Source organism: Meriones unguiculatus, chromosome 7 (genome assembly GCF_030254825.1).
Source record: "Meriones unguiculatus strain TT.TT164.6M chromosome 7, Bangor_MerUng_6.1, whole genome shotgun sequence".
Taxonomy (NCBI): domain Eukaryota; kingdom Metazoa; phylum Chordata; class Mammalia; order Rodentia; family Muridae; genus Meriones; species Meriones unguiculatus.
The window spans coordinates 82,550,651-82,571,259 of NC_083355.1; the positions used below are offsets into that span (position 1 = coordinate 82,550,651).

The 20,609-nt window shown below is 40.0% G+C and overlaps 1 protein-coding gene across 3 annotated transcripts in view; it reads right to left on the minus strand.

The window, feature by feature from the left end:
- Ppp2r5e (protein phosphatase 2 regulatory subunit B'epsilon) overlaps window positions 1-20,609 on the minus strand; it is a 142,155-nt gene that overhangs the window by 42,696 nt on the left and 78,850 nt on the right. For all 3 annotated transcript variants that reach the window (XM_021652052.2, XM_021652051.2, XM_060387659.1), the window contains one exon: window positions 62-163. In XM_021652052.2, coding sequence (XP_021507727.1) covers window positions 62-163 — 102 coding nt within the window. The remainder of the gene's footprint in view (window positions 1-61; window positions 164-20,609) is intronic.

The window sequence follows — 20,609 nt, forward strand, 5'->3', positions numbered from 1 at the left end:
CACACTAACCAGGGAAGAATTAATAGAGTTTTCTTTTATAACATTAAAAAAGCCAAAGTACCTGTAAGTGGGGCCATGATGCCTCGAGGGTAGGTTCATCTTCTTCTGGGTCGAATTCATTGCTGTCACTAGGAGGGAGAGTTCTGAATATATTGCAAGATACCTAAAAATAAACAACAGCAATCAGCTCCAAGTACCTCTAGCAGGTTTTGTGGCGACACAGTGCTTTAGGGAATGCCACTGAACTTAATATAGGGCCTTCCTTTCTCCACAGGCTCCAGGCTGGGACCACCTCAGGGTGTGATCTGCCAGTCTCTGGACCAGACTTCCTGTCCTTGCTGACAACCCCCACCCAGCCCCTGTGACCAGGCGTGTCCCACCAGAGACTGCTTGTTTACTTACCAGTCAAGAGTGTTTCTAAGAAGTCTGTATACACTAATATACAAATAACTGCTAACAGCTGCAAGCACATCCTTCCCCTTGCTCATTCATAATTTATGCATTTATTGTTGAACTCATAATGAGATCTCTGGCATTCACACGAACAAACAAAGAATCAAGAAAGAAATTTAAGAACCTTCCTAACATCCTTTAAAATAACTCCCAATCTTGCCCAAAATGGTTTGCAAATTACTACGGAAGCCCAGGATGAGCTGTATCTATGTCTAAGTCTCTACAAACTCACCATTTCTTTGCCATGGCAATATCTAACTTAAATGCTGACTGTTAAAACGGCTACAAGGCTGGAAACTGTTGGAGGATGAAGAGGACTCAGTGTTATCTCCTACTCTGTATGCTGCAAGATTGCCATCACTAACGCTTACTTCTTAAATGCTGTTAATGCTACGCTGGGGTTTCCTCTTTCATCTCAATGCTCTCGCTCCTACTCCATACTCACCTAACCTTGTAAGCAAACACATTCTCTGATCTGAACGCCATACCTAAGAACAACAGGAAAACATATAGAAAGGGAAGAAGGAAAAGGGGACAATACGCCAGAAGCCACGGAGGACTTCAGCTACAATGTGCTGCTTTGGGTTTTGTTGTCTTGTTTCACTATGTATCCCTGGCTGCCCTCAAACTCAGAGGTCCACCTGCCTGCCTCTGCCTCCAGAGTACCAAGTTTAAAGTACTACTCCTGGCTATGTGCTCTAATTTGAAAAAAAGAGGGGAAAAGGCTCTCAGAAATCCCATAGATGGGTGTGTTTATTCGTTCAAGCACATACCTGTAAGTGTATACACTGTTCTAGGCACTGAGAAAATAACAGTAAACAAAGAAGAGAAAGCCCATCCCTTCATGAAAATTCTATTTTGGTTAAAGCTGCAATATCCTCACTTCCCCGTTATGAACACTCAACTCAGATATGCAAGCTATGAAAAAGTGTTTGAATTTTATTTGAAGTGCAACAGGAAGTCATTAATGGATTGCATACAGGAAGCCACGTGACTTGATTGTTCCTTCTAAATCAGTCCAGTAGCTTCAGAGAGTTGAAGTAGTATGACAACAACAGAGGCTGCTCAAACTAGTGGGTGGCAGAGAAAACAGGATGTGTGGAGAGACAGACAGACTGTCTGGTAAAAAGACATAGAGGTCCAACTGAAGATATACTAAGGGCAATAAGACATATGAACCTGGCCTTGTGGACCAGACAGTTTGGACTGGAGACGTATGAAAACTTGTGTGTTTAGATACTCAGTGCCGTGGAATTACTGGATCCCTTTAGAAAGGGTTTTGTGCACCCCAACATTTAGAAATGAAGTCGACCAACAAGCGCAAATTTAAAGCAAGAGTGGAAAAACAAACTAGAGGCAGGGGTCTCTGAGCTAGAGGAGGAAACTAATAAGAAAGAGGACAATAGCAGGAAATGCTGCTCAGAGGTTGAAAAAGATGTGCCCAGAGCAGACAGGTAGCACAGAAGTATATGCTAGCATAGTTCCAAGGAAGCCCTGGGAACAAAAGCCCTGGGAACAGAAGCCCAGGAACTCAGCTGCTAGGTTACAGTTAGTACCCAGCAGAGTTACAGGGGAACCCAGGATGTCGGGGTCTCCCCAGTGTTCTAGACGGTAGGCTAACAACATTCTGAACTTTAATTCAAATAGCAGGGGGAAAATATTAGGATATATTTTTTGTTATGGGTGATTTTCTCTTCTAGAAATTATGAGCTATTGTATTTAAGAAGAAACTAGTAAGTTAGGAACTAGTGACTTGGCAGGCATGGTGGCACATGCTTTTAATCCCAGCACTCAGGGAGGTAGAGGCAGGCGGATCTCTGTGAGTTCAAGGCCAGTCTGGTCTACAAAGTCCAGGACAGCCAAGGCTACACAGAGAAACCCTGTCTTGAAAAAGAAAAAAAGAAAAAGAACTAATGACTTTTTAGACACCTTATGTATTTCCTTTACCCAACTTGAATCATTACAAGAGTTTTTTCTTTTTTCCAAAATCACATTTTCATCTAAACTAAGTCCTTATGTTTAATATGCTTGGGGGAGTGTGGGGGAAGGAGTTTTACAACTTTATTTACCACTCAGCAGTTCTCATCTGTGTTGACTCAATTTTTTTCTCTCTAACACTCAAGTTGGGAAAGAGAAGAAAACTATTCCACACAATACCCGAGTAGACACTGGGACACGGCAACTCCCTCACAAGGCCTACCACTTGCTGCTGCAGCATCTGTTTTTACACTCCCCCCCCCCCCCCAGTCCTAAGAACTAAAACAGTGCACTTAGGAACACTTGTGTTCCTAAGACCTACAAGGAACTCAATAGAATATATATATATATATATATATATATATATATATATATGATATGGTTCTACTTTAACCAAATTTCAATTTAAGTTTTCCAGGTGATTTAAATACATGCAGATTATTTAGAAGAACATTAATGACTGTACAATGTTCAAAGTCTCTGGTTTGGTCAAAGTTGCATTTTCTGCTACCACATTAAAAAAAAAAAGTTGTACAGTCATTTCTTCAGTGTTTATTGGTTTACTTCTACATTTTCTCCAGAGGAGTTAGGTGGTCTGAATAAATAGCTTTTCAGCAAAGGGAAAGAGCAGCTGTGACTGGCCAGGCCTTTGGTCCAAGGTGGAATTCAGTATGTATTTACAAGATGCCATGGATTCTAAGAAACCAATCTAAGAGGAGGCTGAAAGGGCTTCATAAAGCTTTCATCTGTAACATTCTGTTCAGTTAATTAGAAACATATATCAATTCTGTGGACAGTGTGAAACTCTAAATACTGTGGCTATAGGAAAACATGAAAATGAAGAAAAAACAGTTTCTAATAAGGCTTTAATGCTTACTGACTGCACCACTGTAGCTCCAAGAATGGAAACAGGTAATGAAAATACTGCCATCAAGAGAGTTGAAAAGCAAAACCTGAAACGAATTCAGGACTACATAAGTGGACAGTTTAAGTATAAATATATACTTTATATATATTTATAAATATATACTCAACATATATATATATACTATATATGTTGAGATCCACAACTACTGAACCTCAAGTCAAGTCATTCCTGGGTGGGGGGAGCAGAGGTTGGAGGTTGGTCTGGTGCTATGTATTCTAATGTTAATTATTTTGCTCCCTGAGGTCTGCTTACTGTCTTTTACAAGCTGACACTCATACATCCAAAATGATGCTTCTAATCCTTGCCTCCAAATTATCCCTGATTGGTGGAATAAAAGACAATAAACTTAGGTAGGGCAGAAGAGAGGTAGGCGGAGCCAAAGTTCAAGGGCTTGGAGAGAGGGATCACAGGAAGGGAAGTAACCCATTTTCCACAACAGGTCACCTTTAAATCACTTGATTTATCTGCAAGTCTGTATGTGGGAACTTTTTCCCAATGTGGGAAAAGGACACCTGATATCCCCCACCCAAAAACGGTGAAAGTCCCCTACTCCAGATCATAACCTTGCTTCCATGAAAGCACTCATCATCCTGGCAGCGACTGGCTTACAGTCCAGCTGACAGTTGCCGCATGTGTGCACAAGTAGATCGTGACCACCGGGATCATGCTCAACCACAGAGCAGTTCTATAATGAATGTGTGCCTAAATAAAAATGAATTTATGCATTTAAAACACTGAAAACAAACTCCCTCCATATTAAAATATATGAGGCACTAGAAGCATTAGTAAGCCCTCTATTTTATTAATTCAGAAATAAATTCTCAAAAATGAACAACAAACTTTCAATATATATGCTGAAATGTAAGTACTTTAGAGCACTTGCTCTTGAAGAGGAAAGAGATCTGAGTCCAGGCACCAACACAGCGGCTCACAACCATCCATCACTCCAATTCTATGGGTTCTGACGCCCTCTTCTGGCTTTTGCAGGCATCGCCCAAGCATGCAGTGCACATACATGTAGGCAGGCAAAACATTCATATAAAATAAAATAAGCAAATCGAAGTATACCAGGCTTTCTCAGCTATTTTAACTTCTGCAGTAATTAGTATGAAGGAAAGTTATAAGATATAAATGTCTTTAAGGAAACCTAACTCATTTTTATCCCAAAGACATAATAAATACTGAATACTGTCATCCAACTATAGGCTTGAAAGCACTAGCATGACCTTTAATCTCCAGAGTAGCCATAAAGACAGGAAAGGGACCAAAGCTAAGGAAAGGAAGGAAGCAACCCTCGGAAAGGGAGTGAAAACAAGGCTTAAACAGCAGAGCTTGGGAAATCTGAACCTGAGCAGTTCTTACCCAGACTCTTCCCTTTATGCTTTATAGCACAGAAACTGAGTGAACTGAGTACGGAGGTCTGCAAGGTAGCAAGAGTCCAGAGCACATCGTAGTTCTCATTATTCCTTCCCTGACACTCTCCCCTCCCAACTCGCAGACCACCCTGGAGACCAATGGTGGGCCTGGCTTATTCCTTTCCCTTCCTCTATTACATTTTCTCACTTTCATTAGTCTTGTTTTCTCATCTCACCTGCCCATCATCCAGCGCCTTCTTGGGTTTCTGGCCTATCAGTACCACTCCAAAGCAATCACAGGCACCAGCATCCCTGCCTGAAGCCCCCACTCTTGGCTCAGGTCCTTTGTGTCAAGCGTTTAAGCCTCTCCACTCTAATGCTGCTTTCCTTAAATCCCTTGTCTGCTCTCCTGCTCACATGCTGAGCCCCTCAAGGACTCCTTACCAGGTTCTGATAGCCTGGCACCTAACAAATAGAAATAACTAGGCTTGACAAACAGAAACAGAGCATTTAGCTAAACCTAAATCTCATATAAATAAGACATTTTCAAGTCAACTCCATGTAATATTTGGGACAGTCTTGTTTTAAAAAAAAATTTTTTTTTACCTGAAATTCAAATTTAACTAGGTGCTCTGTATTAGTAGTTACTAAATCTAAAAAACCTAAAATTAAACTGATGCTGGTAACAGCCAGAGAACTGCCACAGGCGAGGCCTCAGACCTAAGGACTGCAATGAGGGCTGGCCTACTCTGTTAGTTCTGACACTCAGGCTACTGCTAACCACTGTGAGTCAAGTAAATGTCAATGTCATGGCCAAGTGCAAGAGAGAAGACTATAAAATTCCCATTTATGGCCTGATAAGAAATGAAGACATTTCTTAGCATTTTTAATCAATTTTTGATTAAATAATTTATTAGTTTGGAGCCTATAATAGCAAAATACAACTGTTACTGTTTAAAGCTATTCAAATGATTGGGCCACCCATCCTCACTGTCCCCACCCTTTTATCACCATAGAAACCTCTAATTTTACTACATGATTTTGGTTGATACGTTCTTATTTTTGTGTCTTGCACATTATAAAGAATATTGTGGCTGGCAGGAAGTAACTACTCCCTAAGCATTCACCAAGATGAATACAGAACAAGACGGAAGGGAAGGACACTGCATACTAACAGTTAATGTTTTTAAAAGAATGAATATTTTGATTTCTTTTAGTTACCTATCTGTTGGCACCATTCGTATTTATGGTTCTGATAAACCAAGCAGGTGATGTGATCTGGAGACCTCCCTGTTATCGTATTACAATAAACTAATCTAAATCTGTGTTCTATGATGTGTTTCCTACATAGCTAAGTACCATTGGTACTAAATAAAAGCAGATGGTTTTATTTATCTCAAAAACATTCTTCTCCCTTTAATCTGTAAGGCTATCATTTCAAAAAACTATGCAAACTCAAGCATATCAACTGTAAAAGTAAAAATAATGCCATGAGGCATAAAGTGAATTCCTGAGATTACATCTAAAAAAACTAATTTCAAACAGAAAAACCATGCAAAGGGTGTCATCTAGGGAGTAGCCACACAATTAAGAGGTGTTACTATTTCTCTTGACACTATTCACAGGTAGACCCATACAAGTAACAATTTCAATATCCTCGGGTTTTTTTCACCTAGCGTGTTCACCTACTTGATTATCCAATAATCTAACATTTGTTGAAAAGCCACTAAGAGAGTTAGTTAGTCAAGCATTCACAATCCAAGTGAGAAGCCAGCAAATACAACGTTGAAGCTAAACTAACATATTATTCTCTATAACCTTGTATCAACAATGATGAACCCAAATAAATACAGTAATAATGTATCTAGAAAGAAGATGGGAAAATCTTTTTCAAGACAGGGTTTCTCTGTGTAGCCCTGGCTGTCCTGAAACTGATTCTGTAGATCAGGCTGGCCTCAAACTCACAGAGGCCTGCCTACCTCTGCCTCCTAAGTGCTGGGATTAAAGGCATACACAAATGCCCCCAGGCAGAAAATGAGAAAATCTTTTAAGTTTATCAGCATTTCCCATAGATGTTATTTTAAAAAGCAATTACATCAGAGGCAGAGAGAGAGAGAGAGAGAGAGAATAAACATGACTTAAGTCTCTAAATCAGATTTACCTGAACGAATAAAACTATTTCCAAACATACTAACACTTACACTAATGTTGAACTAAGAACTAAAATTCTAATGAATTTTCCAACATTAAAATAATAAATATATACATATTTAAATATATTTACACAAAAATATATAAAAATAAAGTGTCAAGTTACTTATAGTAACACCAAATTTAAGAATCAGTAAAACAAACCTCCTTTTATTTCTTCCCTTTTAATTGATTATGGATAAATAATAAAAAGGACAAAAATCCCAAAGCATATGATGATACTGTTCAAAGAATTATCATAAACAGATAAAGATTATAATATCAATGTTAAGTAATATTATCAATATACTTTTAATTTTCAAGACAAGAATTTTAGAAAGTTACCCTGCACCAACAGGACCTGCTAAACAAGTCAAATGATCTCTACCATGCCCTCGTTTATCCCGAGGACAAGTCTCACCAGCACAGAGGAAAGCAGAATCACTGTGATGTGGGTGTGGTCACATCCCAGTTTTTACCACAAAACTCCGTTTGTGCACAACATTCTATGGCTTTGAAGAAACGGCCACTGCCTAAGAACATGGCCTGGCTTATGTGACAGAGACATGCATTCACGAAAACGTGAGATCTTTTACAGTATCCACAGATCTGTAAGTGGACTAAAAAGGCAGCTTCTAAATGCCACAGTCTTGTGGCACATTCATCATCATACTTCACATCTAGATTACAGGCTTTCTAGGTCACAGTACTACTCTGCCATTCCTTCTGAAGAAGCAGAAAGAGCATCCTATAATGATTAAAACAAAAACAAAAACAAAAAAAACCTCAAGAGGCAATTGTTGAAAGAAAATAAAAATTTTTTAAACTTTAAAAATATTTCCTGATCAGAAGATTTTAATATACAGACATTTTCAAAAAAAAAGTATGAAAGAGATAAAAACAAAACAAAAACAAACAAATAACACAAGCAAGTTTTATTTTCCTAGCTTACAAGGAAGAAACCATTTTTACTTATATTTCTGTTGCCAACTGTTTCATTTTGCCAAGTATCTAGAACATACATAGCCTGGATTACAATGAGAACCTATCTTCAAAATAGTAGTTTTTAAAGGTTATTTCTGACTATACTGGATATATAAGCTGTACATATTTCTACAAAATTTGAAAAGAAATAAAAATGTTTTCCTTGCTACTGTTTCTTCTGGAAATGGTTAGTTGATAATTGTTATGGTGAATTATTGCAATTAGATCAAGCATACAAGAAAACAGAGAAGACCCTAAGACAGGAAAAGAGATGAGATTAGAAGGAAAAGAAAGAAAAGGTGATATTTAGGCATGACCTTGTCCATGTGCAGTCATTTTCAATGCCACCTAGTATATCAAAGTTCATAGAGGAAGTATTCATATAGCAGAAATGAAAACAGCCCAAGTGTTCATTCAATAGTTAAAAAAAAAAATCTGCTATCTAGCACAGAGTGAAGAGACATGAATATAAATTTGGACTAGAGTATACACAGTGAAAAAGAAAGTTACAACAAATATAATAAAGAAATACATCCATGAAACTGAAAAATCTATAGCTATTCTTAAAAACTCAGATAAAAACTTAGAAGCATGTAACGTTTACATTGAGAGAAAGCTGACCACCAATGCATGCATATGTATGCATGTGTGTGTGTGTGTGTATACACACACACTTACCTAGAGAAACAAAAGTACAGACATGCATATGTACTATTTGATACCATTTAGATAAAGTTGGAAACTATGTAAGACCAAATACTGGTGTAACTAACAGAACCATACCTGTGTTTAACCCCCTCTGTACCACATATAGTCTTACTTTAAATGGGGCCTCTGAGGAGACAGACTGGAGTGAGAGACTGACTGAGCTGATTCCTCTCCACCATTACCCCAATACCTCCGGGAATTCCCCCTTTGGATCTTTTCTCTTTCGCTGGCTGATGCTCCAGAGAACAGGGCAATCTGGAAGCTGGGGAAGAAGCATGGGGATCTTCTCATTCAAGTAGCGCCTGGTTGATACGCACTTCTTTCGGCACTGCCTGATCACCAAGTAATAGTTCTCTCTAGTTCTAGCATCTCTATGGAGAGAACCCTGTTTTGGGGGAAAATCACTTCACTACCTGGTTTAGACAGAGTGAGGGGGAACCAGGAATTATTTCTCTTTATATAAACTTTGCTTCAAAAGCACCTGGCTTTGTCCCCAGACGTCCTTTCTTTGAGATGCATTTGTGCAGCTTCCATGTGTGGGGTGTGAATCATTTCCAGGACACCTTTGCCATGGCTTTAGACCCACCTTTCTCTGATCAATCAAGGAGTGAAAGCAACTTCATCGGCTATCCAACTTCCACAAGGCTGATGCTGTGATCTCTCCCCATTTTCCACGTTCTCACACATCTTATTTTCACAAATTTAGTGAGATCTTAAGTGGTAAAAGAAATAAACATATGCACATGTTCGATGTAGTTCCTGAAGAATCAGCAATTCATTTCCTATTAAATTATTTCTTCCATCATCTAATAACTTCTGCTAACTCAGTAATTTCTTATACGAAACAGCAAGAAAACCAAATGACAGCTGCTTTCACCTTGGCCAAAACAAAATGAGAGACCCACATAAGCCTCCGGCCTCACAAGTGCACTGGTCTCAGTGAGAGGAAAAGTAGAACACTAAAGCGCATTCAGGACCTGGAGATGAACACAGAATTCAAATGAATGGCTCCAAGTCACCCTTTCATAATGAAGGAGAACACGCATCTTAAGAGGGAAAGTCAGCACCAGAATTCAAGGTACAGAAGGCTTCATCCTCAGTAAGCTGTTCTCAGTTTTCGGTCACCATTTCCACCTTGACCTGTGGATATCCTTAATTACTCCATTTCCAGTCCAGAAAAGCTCTGACATCATTTCAAACAGGGCCTGCTCAGACCCAAATTGCCTCGCTGGCCTCCACTTACACTGGGAGGGGACTGGGCCTACTTTTCTACTCTTCCCAATGGTCTGCTATTCTTCTGGCCCTTTGGCAGTGTCCCTGGTTTCATGCAATTATTATATTCTTCAAACTTTCACTGCCTACAATGTCAAGCATGTTTAAATTTGAGATTTTAAAAGGAGAAGTAAAGACTGAGGTGAAATTGATATTTAAAAAATGTGTTGACTACTCAAATTTAAATAATAATTGTATGTGAAGAGCATAAACAAATAAATAAAGGAATAAATTTTTCATAGATATTCTTCATTTCCTCTCCGTCTACAACCTCCTGACAAGAACTCAACTAGCAGCCATCATGGGCTAAACCGCTTGCCTCATTCTCCCCAGAAAAGCAAAGACCTTCGCAGGGACTGGGAAAGGAAAAGAACATATTTCTACTAGTCAAGATCACCCATGACCTCTTGCCCACTGTCTCCTGCCCACAATTGTCTTCCTAGCATGCTACAATCTCTCTCTGTGATCTACAGCCACCCCTGACACTCCTATTACCCACAAGTCCAACCACGAACCCTCTACTACAGTTGGTTTCTTTTTCAAGATTAAACTTTGTTCAAAACACAGGGCATCTTTTTACCTGATGAAATGGTTACAGAGATGTTGAATTAATTATCTAGACTGTGATCCCCAAACAAAACCATCACAGGAAGATTCAACTTTACACAGAGATGACTATATTGCATTCTCTCCAAAATTGGAAATGTAGCAGTGAATCCAAAGTGAAGATTGTTGATATTAAATCTTAGAATCCAAAAATAGAGGTGTAAACACCGCAGCAGTCAGTGCTCACTCTATGTAAACACAGCACAGACCCTTGTACCACTGGCGTCTGCAGGCAAGTCTGACCCCAGTTTGCCACCCCACCCCCTCGGCAAGCCAGGAGACAGACTTGCTCAACCTGGACAACTGGTGATTTCTGAGAGCCAAAACCTACAAACTGATAAAACAATAAAACGTATCTTTAACAGGAGGCTTTTTTGATACCATAAATGTTGAACAACTGCTTTGAACTCTAAGATTCAAAATCAGCTAACACCAGGAGAAAATTCTGAAGTTTTAAAAGTTAGACTCTGAAATCTGGAATTTTAAAAGAAAGCACACACTATTCCGGATAGTGTTTCTAGCCATGGCATCTGTTGCCACTTGAAAATACTATGCTCTGCTAGAGAGATGGCTCAGTGGCTGCTCTCCAGATCACCTGGGTTCAACTCCCAGCACTCACATGGTGTCTCATAAACATCTGTAACTCCAGTTCCAGAGGCTTCAATGGCCTCTGTAGGCACTGCATGTGTGTGTTAGCAGACATGCACGTACAGATAAAGTAAAAATAAAAAAGTAGAAAGGAAAAAAGGGAGGGGGAGTAAAGGAGAGAGGGAAGGAGGAAAGAAGGAGAAACAAAACCACTAATGCTAACAAACACTACCGAATCTGTTGCCATCTCTTCCTCTATGTCTGTGTGCCTGTTTTGTGGTCTCTGTGACCGTTCATGAGTAAAACAATGTCCTAAACTAGCTTAGGGGTCATGAATACACACCTGACTTAAATCTGACCCCTCAGAAACCGCCTGTAGATAACAGTCCTCCTTCCCCTAGCACTACTGCCCACAAAAGGCTAAGTAGAACCAGCACTGGCTTCACCACTAGGGGTACAGGAAATGTGGCTATATCAGGAGATGTGGATATCAGCTCTGCTGACTGAAAACCCAGAGAAGGTTCTAGGTGTTAAGTGCTGGCTCACATAGCATTTCAACATCACTACCTTAGGGATTTTTTTATTCCCTACTCTGTTATTAAGAGCACCACAAGCCAGGCGGTGGTGGGGCACACCTTTAATCCCAGCGCTTGGGGGACAGAAACAGGCGGATCTCTTAAATTCAAGGTCAGCCTGGTCTACATAGTGAGTTTCAGGATAGCCAAGGCTATACAGAGAAACCCTGTTTCAAAAAACTAAAAGAAGAAAAAAAAAAAAAAAAGAGCACCACAAAAAAAAAAAAAAGAAGTTTTTTAATCTCCATTTCCCAGCACCTCTATCATGTAATTTTAATATAAACTTTTTTTTGGAGGAAAACACCACAGGCCCTCAAAAGGAAGTACCTGTGTTAGTCTAAACAGTGTTCTCTACCTTGTCCTCCTACAGGGCTCAGCTTCTGCACAGAGCGCAATTCACAGTATTTCAAATTTGTTTTTTAATAAATCTTTTGTTACCTATAATTCCAAGGACCCAAAAATACCTTCTCCACTATGGCTTGTTCAGCCATTTCATTAAAATGTCTACTTGCTCTCCAACTTATCAAATAATCATAGCCAGTCCGATTTTCACTCATAAGCATCTTTCTTGTATGTGTCATCCCCCATGCTCATAGCTGTTCTCCATGCCAGAACACATCCTGTTTTCTCAGCTCCATTGCTCAAGAACTCTGGTGAACACTGCAATTGTGCTTTCACTCTAAAGTCCCTTATCTTCTTGCCACACCGCAGGGGAACCTCAGAAGTGACTGGACAGCACATTTCATCTTGTTTTCGTTTATAAATCAGGTTTGGCTTTAAATATTGGCCAGTAGCCAGCTACCTCCTGGAAATGACCTGCTCATTGGTTTCCTACCAAATTCTTGCCTTGGGCATTACCGTCTCTGAGAATTCCACACCAGAGGACACTAGTTTTCTCTGCTTTTTCCTGCCAATCAGCTATGGTACTAGCAGCTTTCTTCTTGGAGACTCAATCCTGCTCTCCTCTCCTCCTCTCCCTTCCACCCATCTCTCCACAATAACTACACTGTACAAATGCCAAGAACCAGAACATACTCTTTGTTTAAGAGCCTCCTATGCATGCTGCAATTTCACTTCTTGGTGCATTTTCAAGAAGCATGGCTATACCTGTAAACTGGATGTTCACTTTCAAGATTAGATTCAAAAGTTAGGGAGAAAGAGACCGTGCACACAGTACTCTTAGTCTGCACAGCTCTGCTGCCAGTTCTTCAAGGGAGGACAGGCACACAGAGAAGACTTCTCAATGAAGTGGGAGGATGTTGCTGAATATCAGTGACTGAGAGGCCACACTTCTCAAAGAATATTAAGTAGACCAAAACCCTAAACAACCTTAATATAAAGCAGTTAGCAGGACTACAGCTTGAAAATTATGCAAATAGTTATTTCCTAATTAAAACTTTCTTTTAAAAGAAAATTAAAATTAATTACAGTTAAAACCCCTCTCAAATTCCTTATGAATTCCTAAGGGACAATATATTGTTAAGACAGAAGGTCTATGAATATACAATTATATCAGAAAAATTATTTAGATGACTTAGAGGGGATCTGGAAGAGGGAGTAAGAAGTGAATATGAACAAGACATAGTTAACTATGCATGAAATTTTCAAAAACATGAATAAAAGCTTTTCCTGTTAAAAAGTGAACACTCAGCCCCTTAATCCATGTACCGGCCTTATCAGAAGCAACCAGAGATATAAGAAAGGACTTCAAATCTTTAGATTCAGAGCTGGAAAGACAGCTCAGTGGTTAAAAGCATTGGCTATTTCATCTTCAAGGGGTCCTGAGTTCTATTCCTAGCATTCATATGGTAGCTCACAATGGCCTATGACTATAGTCCCCTGAGATCCAATGTCCTCTTCTGGTATGCACACATGCAAACAAAATACCCATATACATAAAATAAATAAATCTTTTAAAAAATAAGTATCTCTAGATTTAGAAAAGTTCAAGTGGCCAGGCACTGTGGTGCACGCCTTTAATCCCAGCACTCAGGAGGAAGAGAAAGGTGGCTCTCTGTGTTCAAGGTCAGCCTGATCTACAAAATGAGTTCCAGGACAACCAGAGCTGCAAAGAGAAACTCTGTCTCAAAAAAAAAAAAAGGAAGAAAAAAACAAGGGAGGGAGGGAAGGAGGAAGGAGGAAGGAGGAAGGAGGAAGGAGGGAGAAGAGAAGAGAAGAGAAGAGAAGAGAAGAGAAGAGAAGAGAAGAGAAGAGAAGAGAAGAGAAGAGAAGAGAAGAGAAGAGAAGAGAAGAGAAGAGAAGAGAAGAGAAGAGAAGAGAAGAGAAGAGAAGAGAAAAAACAAAAAAAAAGAAAAGAAAAGAAAGAAAAAACTAGTTCTGGGGGAAGAGGCAACCCACACACAAATAAATATAACAATTATTATATGACTAAATTCGCAATTATGTAACCGTTAAAAACCCAAACTGACATTAAGACAAAGTTGCTCCCAGAAGCAACAGTTTATTAAATGAAAGTCAATACCAGGGGTATCGGTCAGGGAGACACCTGGGGCTGCAAAACAATCCAGACAATTGCCATAGCTGCCAGTTGCCCACTCTAGTAGAACACAAAGAAAGCAAACTAGCTCTGGCCTGGAAGCTTCCTCCCTGCTATGGAACCTTCATAGTATCAGAAGGTGCTATGCAAGTCTTGCTCAGCTGTAGACCCTGTGTGTGGCAATCCTGTCCAGCCCACAAGAGACCCCTGCTGGTGCAATAGTGGCAAGTCTATTATGACAGTAAGCAAACACTTTCTGGTTGGATTTGTTGCTTGTTCTACAGCACAGAATCCACATGTGGTACCACCATCAACTCCAGTCAAGTCATGGCTGGGGAGGTCACAGGCACTGGTGGGGAGCCATTACTGCTGTGTTGAAAATAAACATATACCTATCAAACTGCCTTCAAAACAATTATTTGTGCCCTTGGAATAGTGGTCATGGAAGCTTCCCTCTGCAGTGATGAGTACTGACTACAGAGATTAATAACTGGTCAAACATTAACAATAAATGACCAGGAGCTGGAGAGATGGCTCAGTGGTTAAGAGCACTTGATAAGTTCAGTTCCCAGTATCTGTATGGTGGCTTATAACCATCTGTAACTCCAGGGCCAGGGGATCCAACAACTTTTCTGACTTCTGCAGACACCAGGCCAAACTTGGTACACAAACATATACATGCAGCAAAACACTAATACACATAAAATCTAAAAAAAGAAAAAGGGGAAAAATAAGGAAAAAAAGTAAATGACTAGAGCTAGAGAGATGACTCACCAATTAAGAGTGTGTACTACCCTTACAAAAGATGCCAGTTTGATTCCCTGCACCCTTGTCAGGCAGCTCACTCACCTGTAACTTCAGCTCCAGAGGATCCAACACCCTCTTCGGGCCTCCTCAGGCATCTTCACTTATATACACAAAATTCCACAAACACACACACACACACGCACACACCTTTAAAAAAGATTATTTACTTTCACTTTATATGTATGGGTATTTTGCTTGCATGTGCATCTGTATACCGTGTATGTGTGGTGTTCACAGAGGTCAGAAGAAGGCATCAGGTCCCCCTGATAACTAAAGTTATAGAAGGTTGTAAGGCACCATGTGTAAGCAGTCAGTCAGTGTTCTTAATGGCTGAGCCATCTTTCCAGCCACAATATTTTTTTTTTTTTTACAGCTGAATACTTCCAGCTATAAATAGGACATCTCAACTACCTCTTCCAAGGTGCAGGGAACACCAAAGAAGGGATAAGGTGCTGGACAAGGTGTGTAGAGACTAGTGTGGAATGCTGGCTGCAGAACATGCCATGACTGTTAAACTCTTGAACTACCAGCAACTGTGATACCTGCACAAGATTGTGCATGCTGCCACGGGAGTAAAGGGGGCTCACCGGACCCCAGCCTCCACGAGGATTATATGTAGTTAACAGTTGATGGAGAAAGAAAGCATTCCTTCAGTGGTGTAGCCAATGGTGAGGTGCCCAAAAACCTGTAAACAAATGCCTACATCCTTGTCCATTCTCCCATTTCAACTCTCCTGAAATAACCTGGATCCCCATGCTAACAAAAGGAAAAACACATGAAGATAGAAGCAGGAATGGTTGGGAAGAGGAGCAACAGTTGAAAGGGGAACAAGGGAGAGTAACAGAAAGGAGGAGTGATTGTGATTGAAATAGATGTGTGAAAATGCTACAATGAAACCCACTGTAATTAATGCATGCTAATAAAAATATTGAAACAAAATTATCTGGATAGTTATACACAAATGTACAATACTGAATACATAGCCAACGGTCTTCCCATGGGGCCTGGAGGTACAGTTTCCCAGGTTTACCCCCCAGCACTGGGGGACAAAGGGAAACACCTCTTTGCAGAGCAGGGTCAGGCCCAGGCAGGTTCATTGGTGAAGTCATTCTGACAACTGTATTTAGTAGCTTTGGTTGCTGATATAAACTGAAAGAGACAGTCCTACCAAAGCTCAAGTTTACATGCTCTCACTGAGGCATCTAGTGTAGATGGTAAAGCACATGTGACAAAATCAAATTTGAACCACTTGGGAATCTTCCCTTCCACATAAAAATACACAGAACACACATACAAGAACACATATACACATACACACACACACACACTCCAGTCAATATCAGAAAGCTCAGTAACCTCATGAAATAAACCTGTGTGTACCCAAGAAAATAAATATTGCTAAAGGAGCATTAACCATAGTGGCCCAGGTGACAGTTTTAAACACTTGCCAGTTTCTGTTCCTCCGACAAATGGCAAATGATAACATCTGCCTCTGACCTTGCCTAGTCCATTTTCCCTACTCCTTCTAGAAAATGTCTTTTGGTGATCTTCATAATTATAACCTAAAGCTCTCTCCTATGCACCAAGAATTTTTAAATTTGTAATCTGCTTCTCAGGTCTTCCTTCTGAGGCGCATCTACAGGAGTACCTTGAACTTAGCCATTCTCAGACTTTCCCAATAACTTCAGTCAGCAAACACCTCTCTATATATATACTTTTAGTTACCTCCAAAGCGAACTCTAGCCGAGATATAATACTCTCTATCAAATGCAAGAATATGAAAAATTGACAAGTTCTTACATTCCCATTTGCCACCATTCTCAATGCTATATTTAACTAGTTGATGCTATATTAACAACAAGAAATCCTCCATCATTCAGTCAACAGGGTACACAGTAAGGTTAACAAAGCATCCTACCCTATGTATAGGCAGACTTTGAGGACCTTAATTTAGAATTCCTAATTCTATACAAAACCATATCATTCTATTAAGAAGCTAATCAGAGCTATGGTTTCAAAGAATGCATTTTTTTACATGAGCATTTAGATAACCAAGTGACATGATATAATTTGAAAGCGAAAGGAAAAAAATAGCAGTAGCAGAGAAACAATACTAAGGACTTAGGAAAGGTCTCAAAACCTGCTCTCCCTGCCGCCGTACCTCAACAGAAACACAAGGACCACAGCCACCTTATCTACCCACCATGAGGGCCATACGTCAAACCACTGAGTACCCTTCGTCTCCCCAAATATCCACACTAACAGTAAATGGCTTCACCTGCATTTCTAGGTCAGTCTCCAGAGTTGACCTTCCCTTCCTTCTCTCCCTTATCACCTGCTCTGGGCTTAGGGCTGCGTGTGTTCTCTTACACAGCGCTCCCTCACTGATCCTCCCTTCGCTTTAGCTATTCTACCGCTATTAAAATATAAATGCCACCATTCCACTCCTCTGCTTCAAGCCTTTTAGTTGGCCACCACAATCTATAAGACACTTCCACAAACTGACACACATCAACATGTTCAGCTATCAAAACTGACATCTTCCCACTGTAAGTGCACAGACACACACATGCACGCACACGCACGGTTAATGCTACAACAACAGAGTACTCTATCCCCTGTATACAAGTGGTTTCAGAATTCCTTGGTACTTCAGCCACCTACAAAAACGTTTATACTCTATTAAGGCTTTCCTCATTCTGGATAGTCTGCCATGACCACCCTACCTAAGCTTCTTTCTTCCTTATCTAATATATAATTTTATTAGTATGACAGCTTTTAATTTGTTCACTTTATACTTTCTACTGTTGGCAGAAAACAACCATCTTTTCAGTCATCAAAGCACAAGTGTATGAGCTGGATATGATGGCAACATGCACATAATCCTGGCACTTGGGAAGAAGCTAAGGCAGGGGGATCACCAACTGAGACTGGCTTAGGCTACAGACTGGCTTAAGCTCCTTGGCCAGTCTACGCTACACACCGAAGTCCTGTCTCAACACAAACTAACCAAAAGCTGGGAATATAGCTCAGTGCTGGAATGTTCGCCCAGATATATTAATGCCCTAGGACTGACACTCAACACCACCAATTCTTTTTAAAGTAAAATCTTGACATTAAGTCGTTCTAGAATTAACAAGTCTACCTAGAATTAACAAAGCCAATGCTTTTACCAACAAAACTACATCTCACATTTGGAGTACCCTCAAATGAATTGTTTTTAGAAAATATACGCAAATACAAAGACTACAAAATGGAGTTCAAATTCAGGTAACAAAAATGAATGGGTTATTTGAAGACCAAAAAATTCTAAGAAATATTTCAAATGGATACATGCAACGAACAAAAAGATAGTATAGTATTAGTAGAATGTGGTGTGGTGTGGTGTGGTGTGTGTGTGTGTGTGTGTGTGTGTGTGCCATAAAGACAAAGCTTGAACCTAGAGACAATGCAGAGAAGAATACAGCAAGGCCCAAAGCAACTGAAGGTCCTGACAGCTTTTTCCAATAGAGAAAACATCACACAATTACAAAACAAGCCACTTACCTAAGCAAGAAACTACTTTGGAAGGTGATTAGTAAAACCTTGAGAAAGCCCTTCTAAACAACTTGGACAGTGTTGGTCAACAGTCATCCATTTCAGAACTGGAAGCGCTTGAGGTATCAGCTCCATTAACAACAGGACAAACTGAAGCTTGGAAAAGAAATGAGCTACCAACGTCTCATCACTGCTAAGATGAGTAATAAGGACAAAAACTTCCACATGCTCTCCCCAGGGCTCTCTCCACTATAACTATTCTCTTCTCCTAAAGATAAATTGTATGTTATGTTGTTGTTGATTGTATTTACATATAAAAGATTTTTCTTTCATTCAAGTAGCCTGTGGGTGGTGGTGCCCAGACATAGCTTAGACGGTAAAAGTGACTTTCCAAACTCATACCTTTCTTTCTGCTACATTGCCCCTCACAAGAAAACCAACTCTCCAAGTACAGGTCCCAACAGGCTGGATGAGCTTTTAGTATTAAAGCTGACACTTTGCCATTTCACTCTGACTCAGTACTCAGCCTTGTTTTCAAATCCCAGTTAGCATTTCATTAAAAACACTACCACTTCCTCATCCCAGTGAAGTAGACAGTGACTACTCACCAGGCAGAATCATCCTTGAGAATCAGAATTTGAGAAAAACTGAGGCAACGAAACAGAATACAAACTGGGACCATGCAAACTGAAGTATCTAATGGTAAAACATAACAATGCTATTTACTAAACATTTGCCATGTGCTACAGACTATTCTAAGAGATTTGTCTACATTATTGCTATCTTTACAATCCTCTCTCCCTCCAAGAGAGTTATGACACAAGGAGATAAGCAATACCACAATTTGTACACAGAGGGACCTTCGAGGTGGTAAAATAAGAAGGGCATAGGGAGGGGGGTGGGCATCAAGGTAGCTATTGGTTCCAAGCTTTCTTACAAAGCAGTAAGCACACTGCTATCCTGCACACACACAGTCACATATTTAGGTAGCCCTCTCAGTACCATATAAAACTGAGGAGCCCAAAGATGAGTAATTCATAGTGCTAAAGTAAGGGAGTATGGCCAAAATTGGCTCTTGGGCCCAGGAGAATCCACTTTCTGTTCTATCATAAATTCTATAAATAGCCCAGATTGTATAAGTACCATAGCAAATTAATAGCTAACAAATTACATATAAAATGAATATACATCTGAGCACTATACATAAAGCTGACTTTAAGTGTTCTAGAACAGTCTGCATGCTGTAGCATACTGTATATTCAAAGCTGCCAATGTCTTAAAGCAAATATAAATGGCTTATAGGGCAAAGGGAACAATGAACTCTCTTAGGAGACTAAAGCTGGTTGAGGATAAGCTGATTCACAAAAATGGAAGAACTTTCGCATTATGCTAAATACTGGGTTTAATGACTCAATATAGTTAAATGACAAGAGTATCCTTCCCATAATTTCGGAACCTGAAATCAGGCTGTTAGGAAGCATTCTAGGGACTCTAAGATATTCAGGACAACTCCTCTCTGGGGTACTTATCTCTTAACTGGAAAACTTAGATGCATGTGTAGCAGAAAAGCAGCATATTCCACAAGAGCGTGCTGCCAAGAAGCGGTGGAACTGAAGGAAGGACAGTTACTGGGCCTGTCAGAAACAGTGTGGCCCACTGTAAGCCAGCCCTTTGAGGAAAACGAGAATTAGAATTAAGAGGACAAACCCTACAGGAAGGAATGAAATGGGAAAGGAGGAAGATAAAAAAAAAAAAAAAAACTGATAAAAATATAGAGCAATGGAGCTCTCATTACTGGTAAGAAGTCAAATAGTACAGGCACACTGGAAGTTAGTTTGGCAGTGACTTTCAAAATATTCATGGCAAGACCCAGGAATTGCAGTCCTCACTATCTATCCAAATGAGTTGAAACTGTATGCCTCACACAAGTGTGCACATATTTCCAGAGGCGCTTTACTTATAACTGCCAAAATGTAGATGGAACTACTAGGACAATTAAAATGCTGTGGTGCATTCACACAATGGAGTCTTAGTGAGCACTAATAAGAATGAAGTGGCCGGGTATGGTGGTTGGCATATGCAACCCCAGCACTAGGGACACTGATGCAGGACTGCTGAGAGTTCAAGGTCAG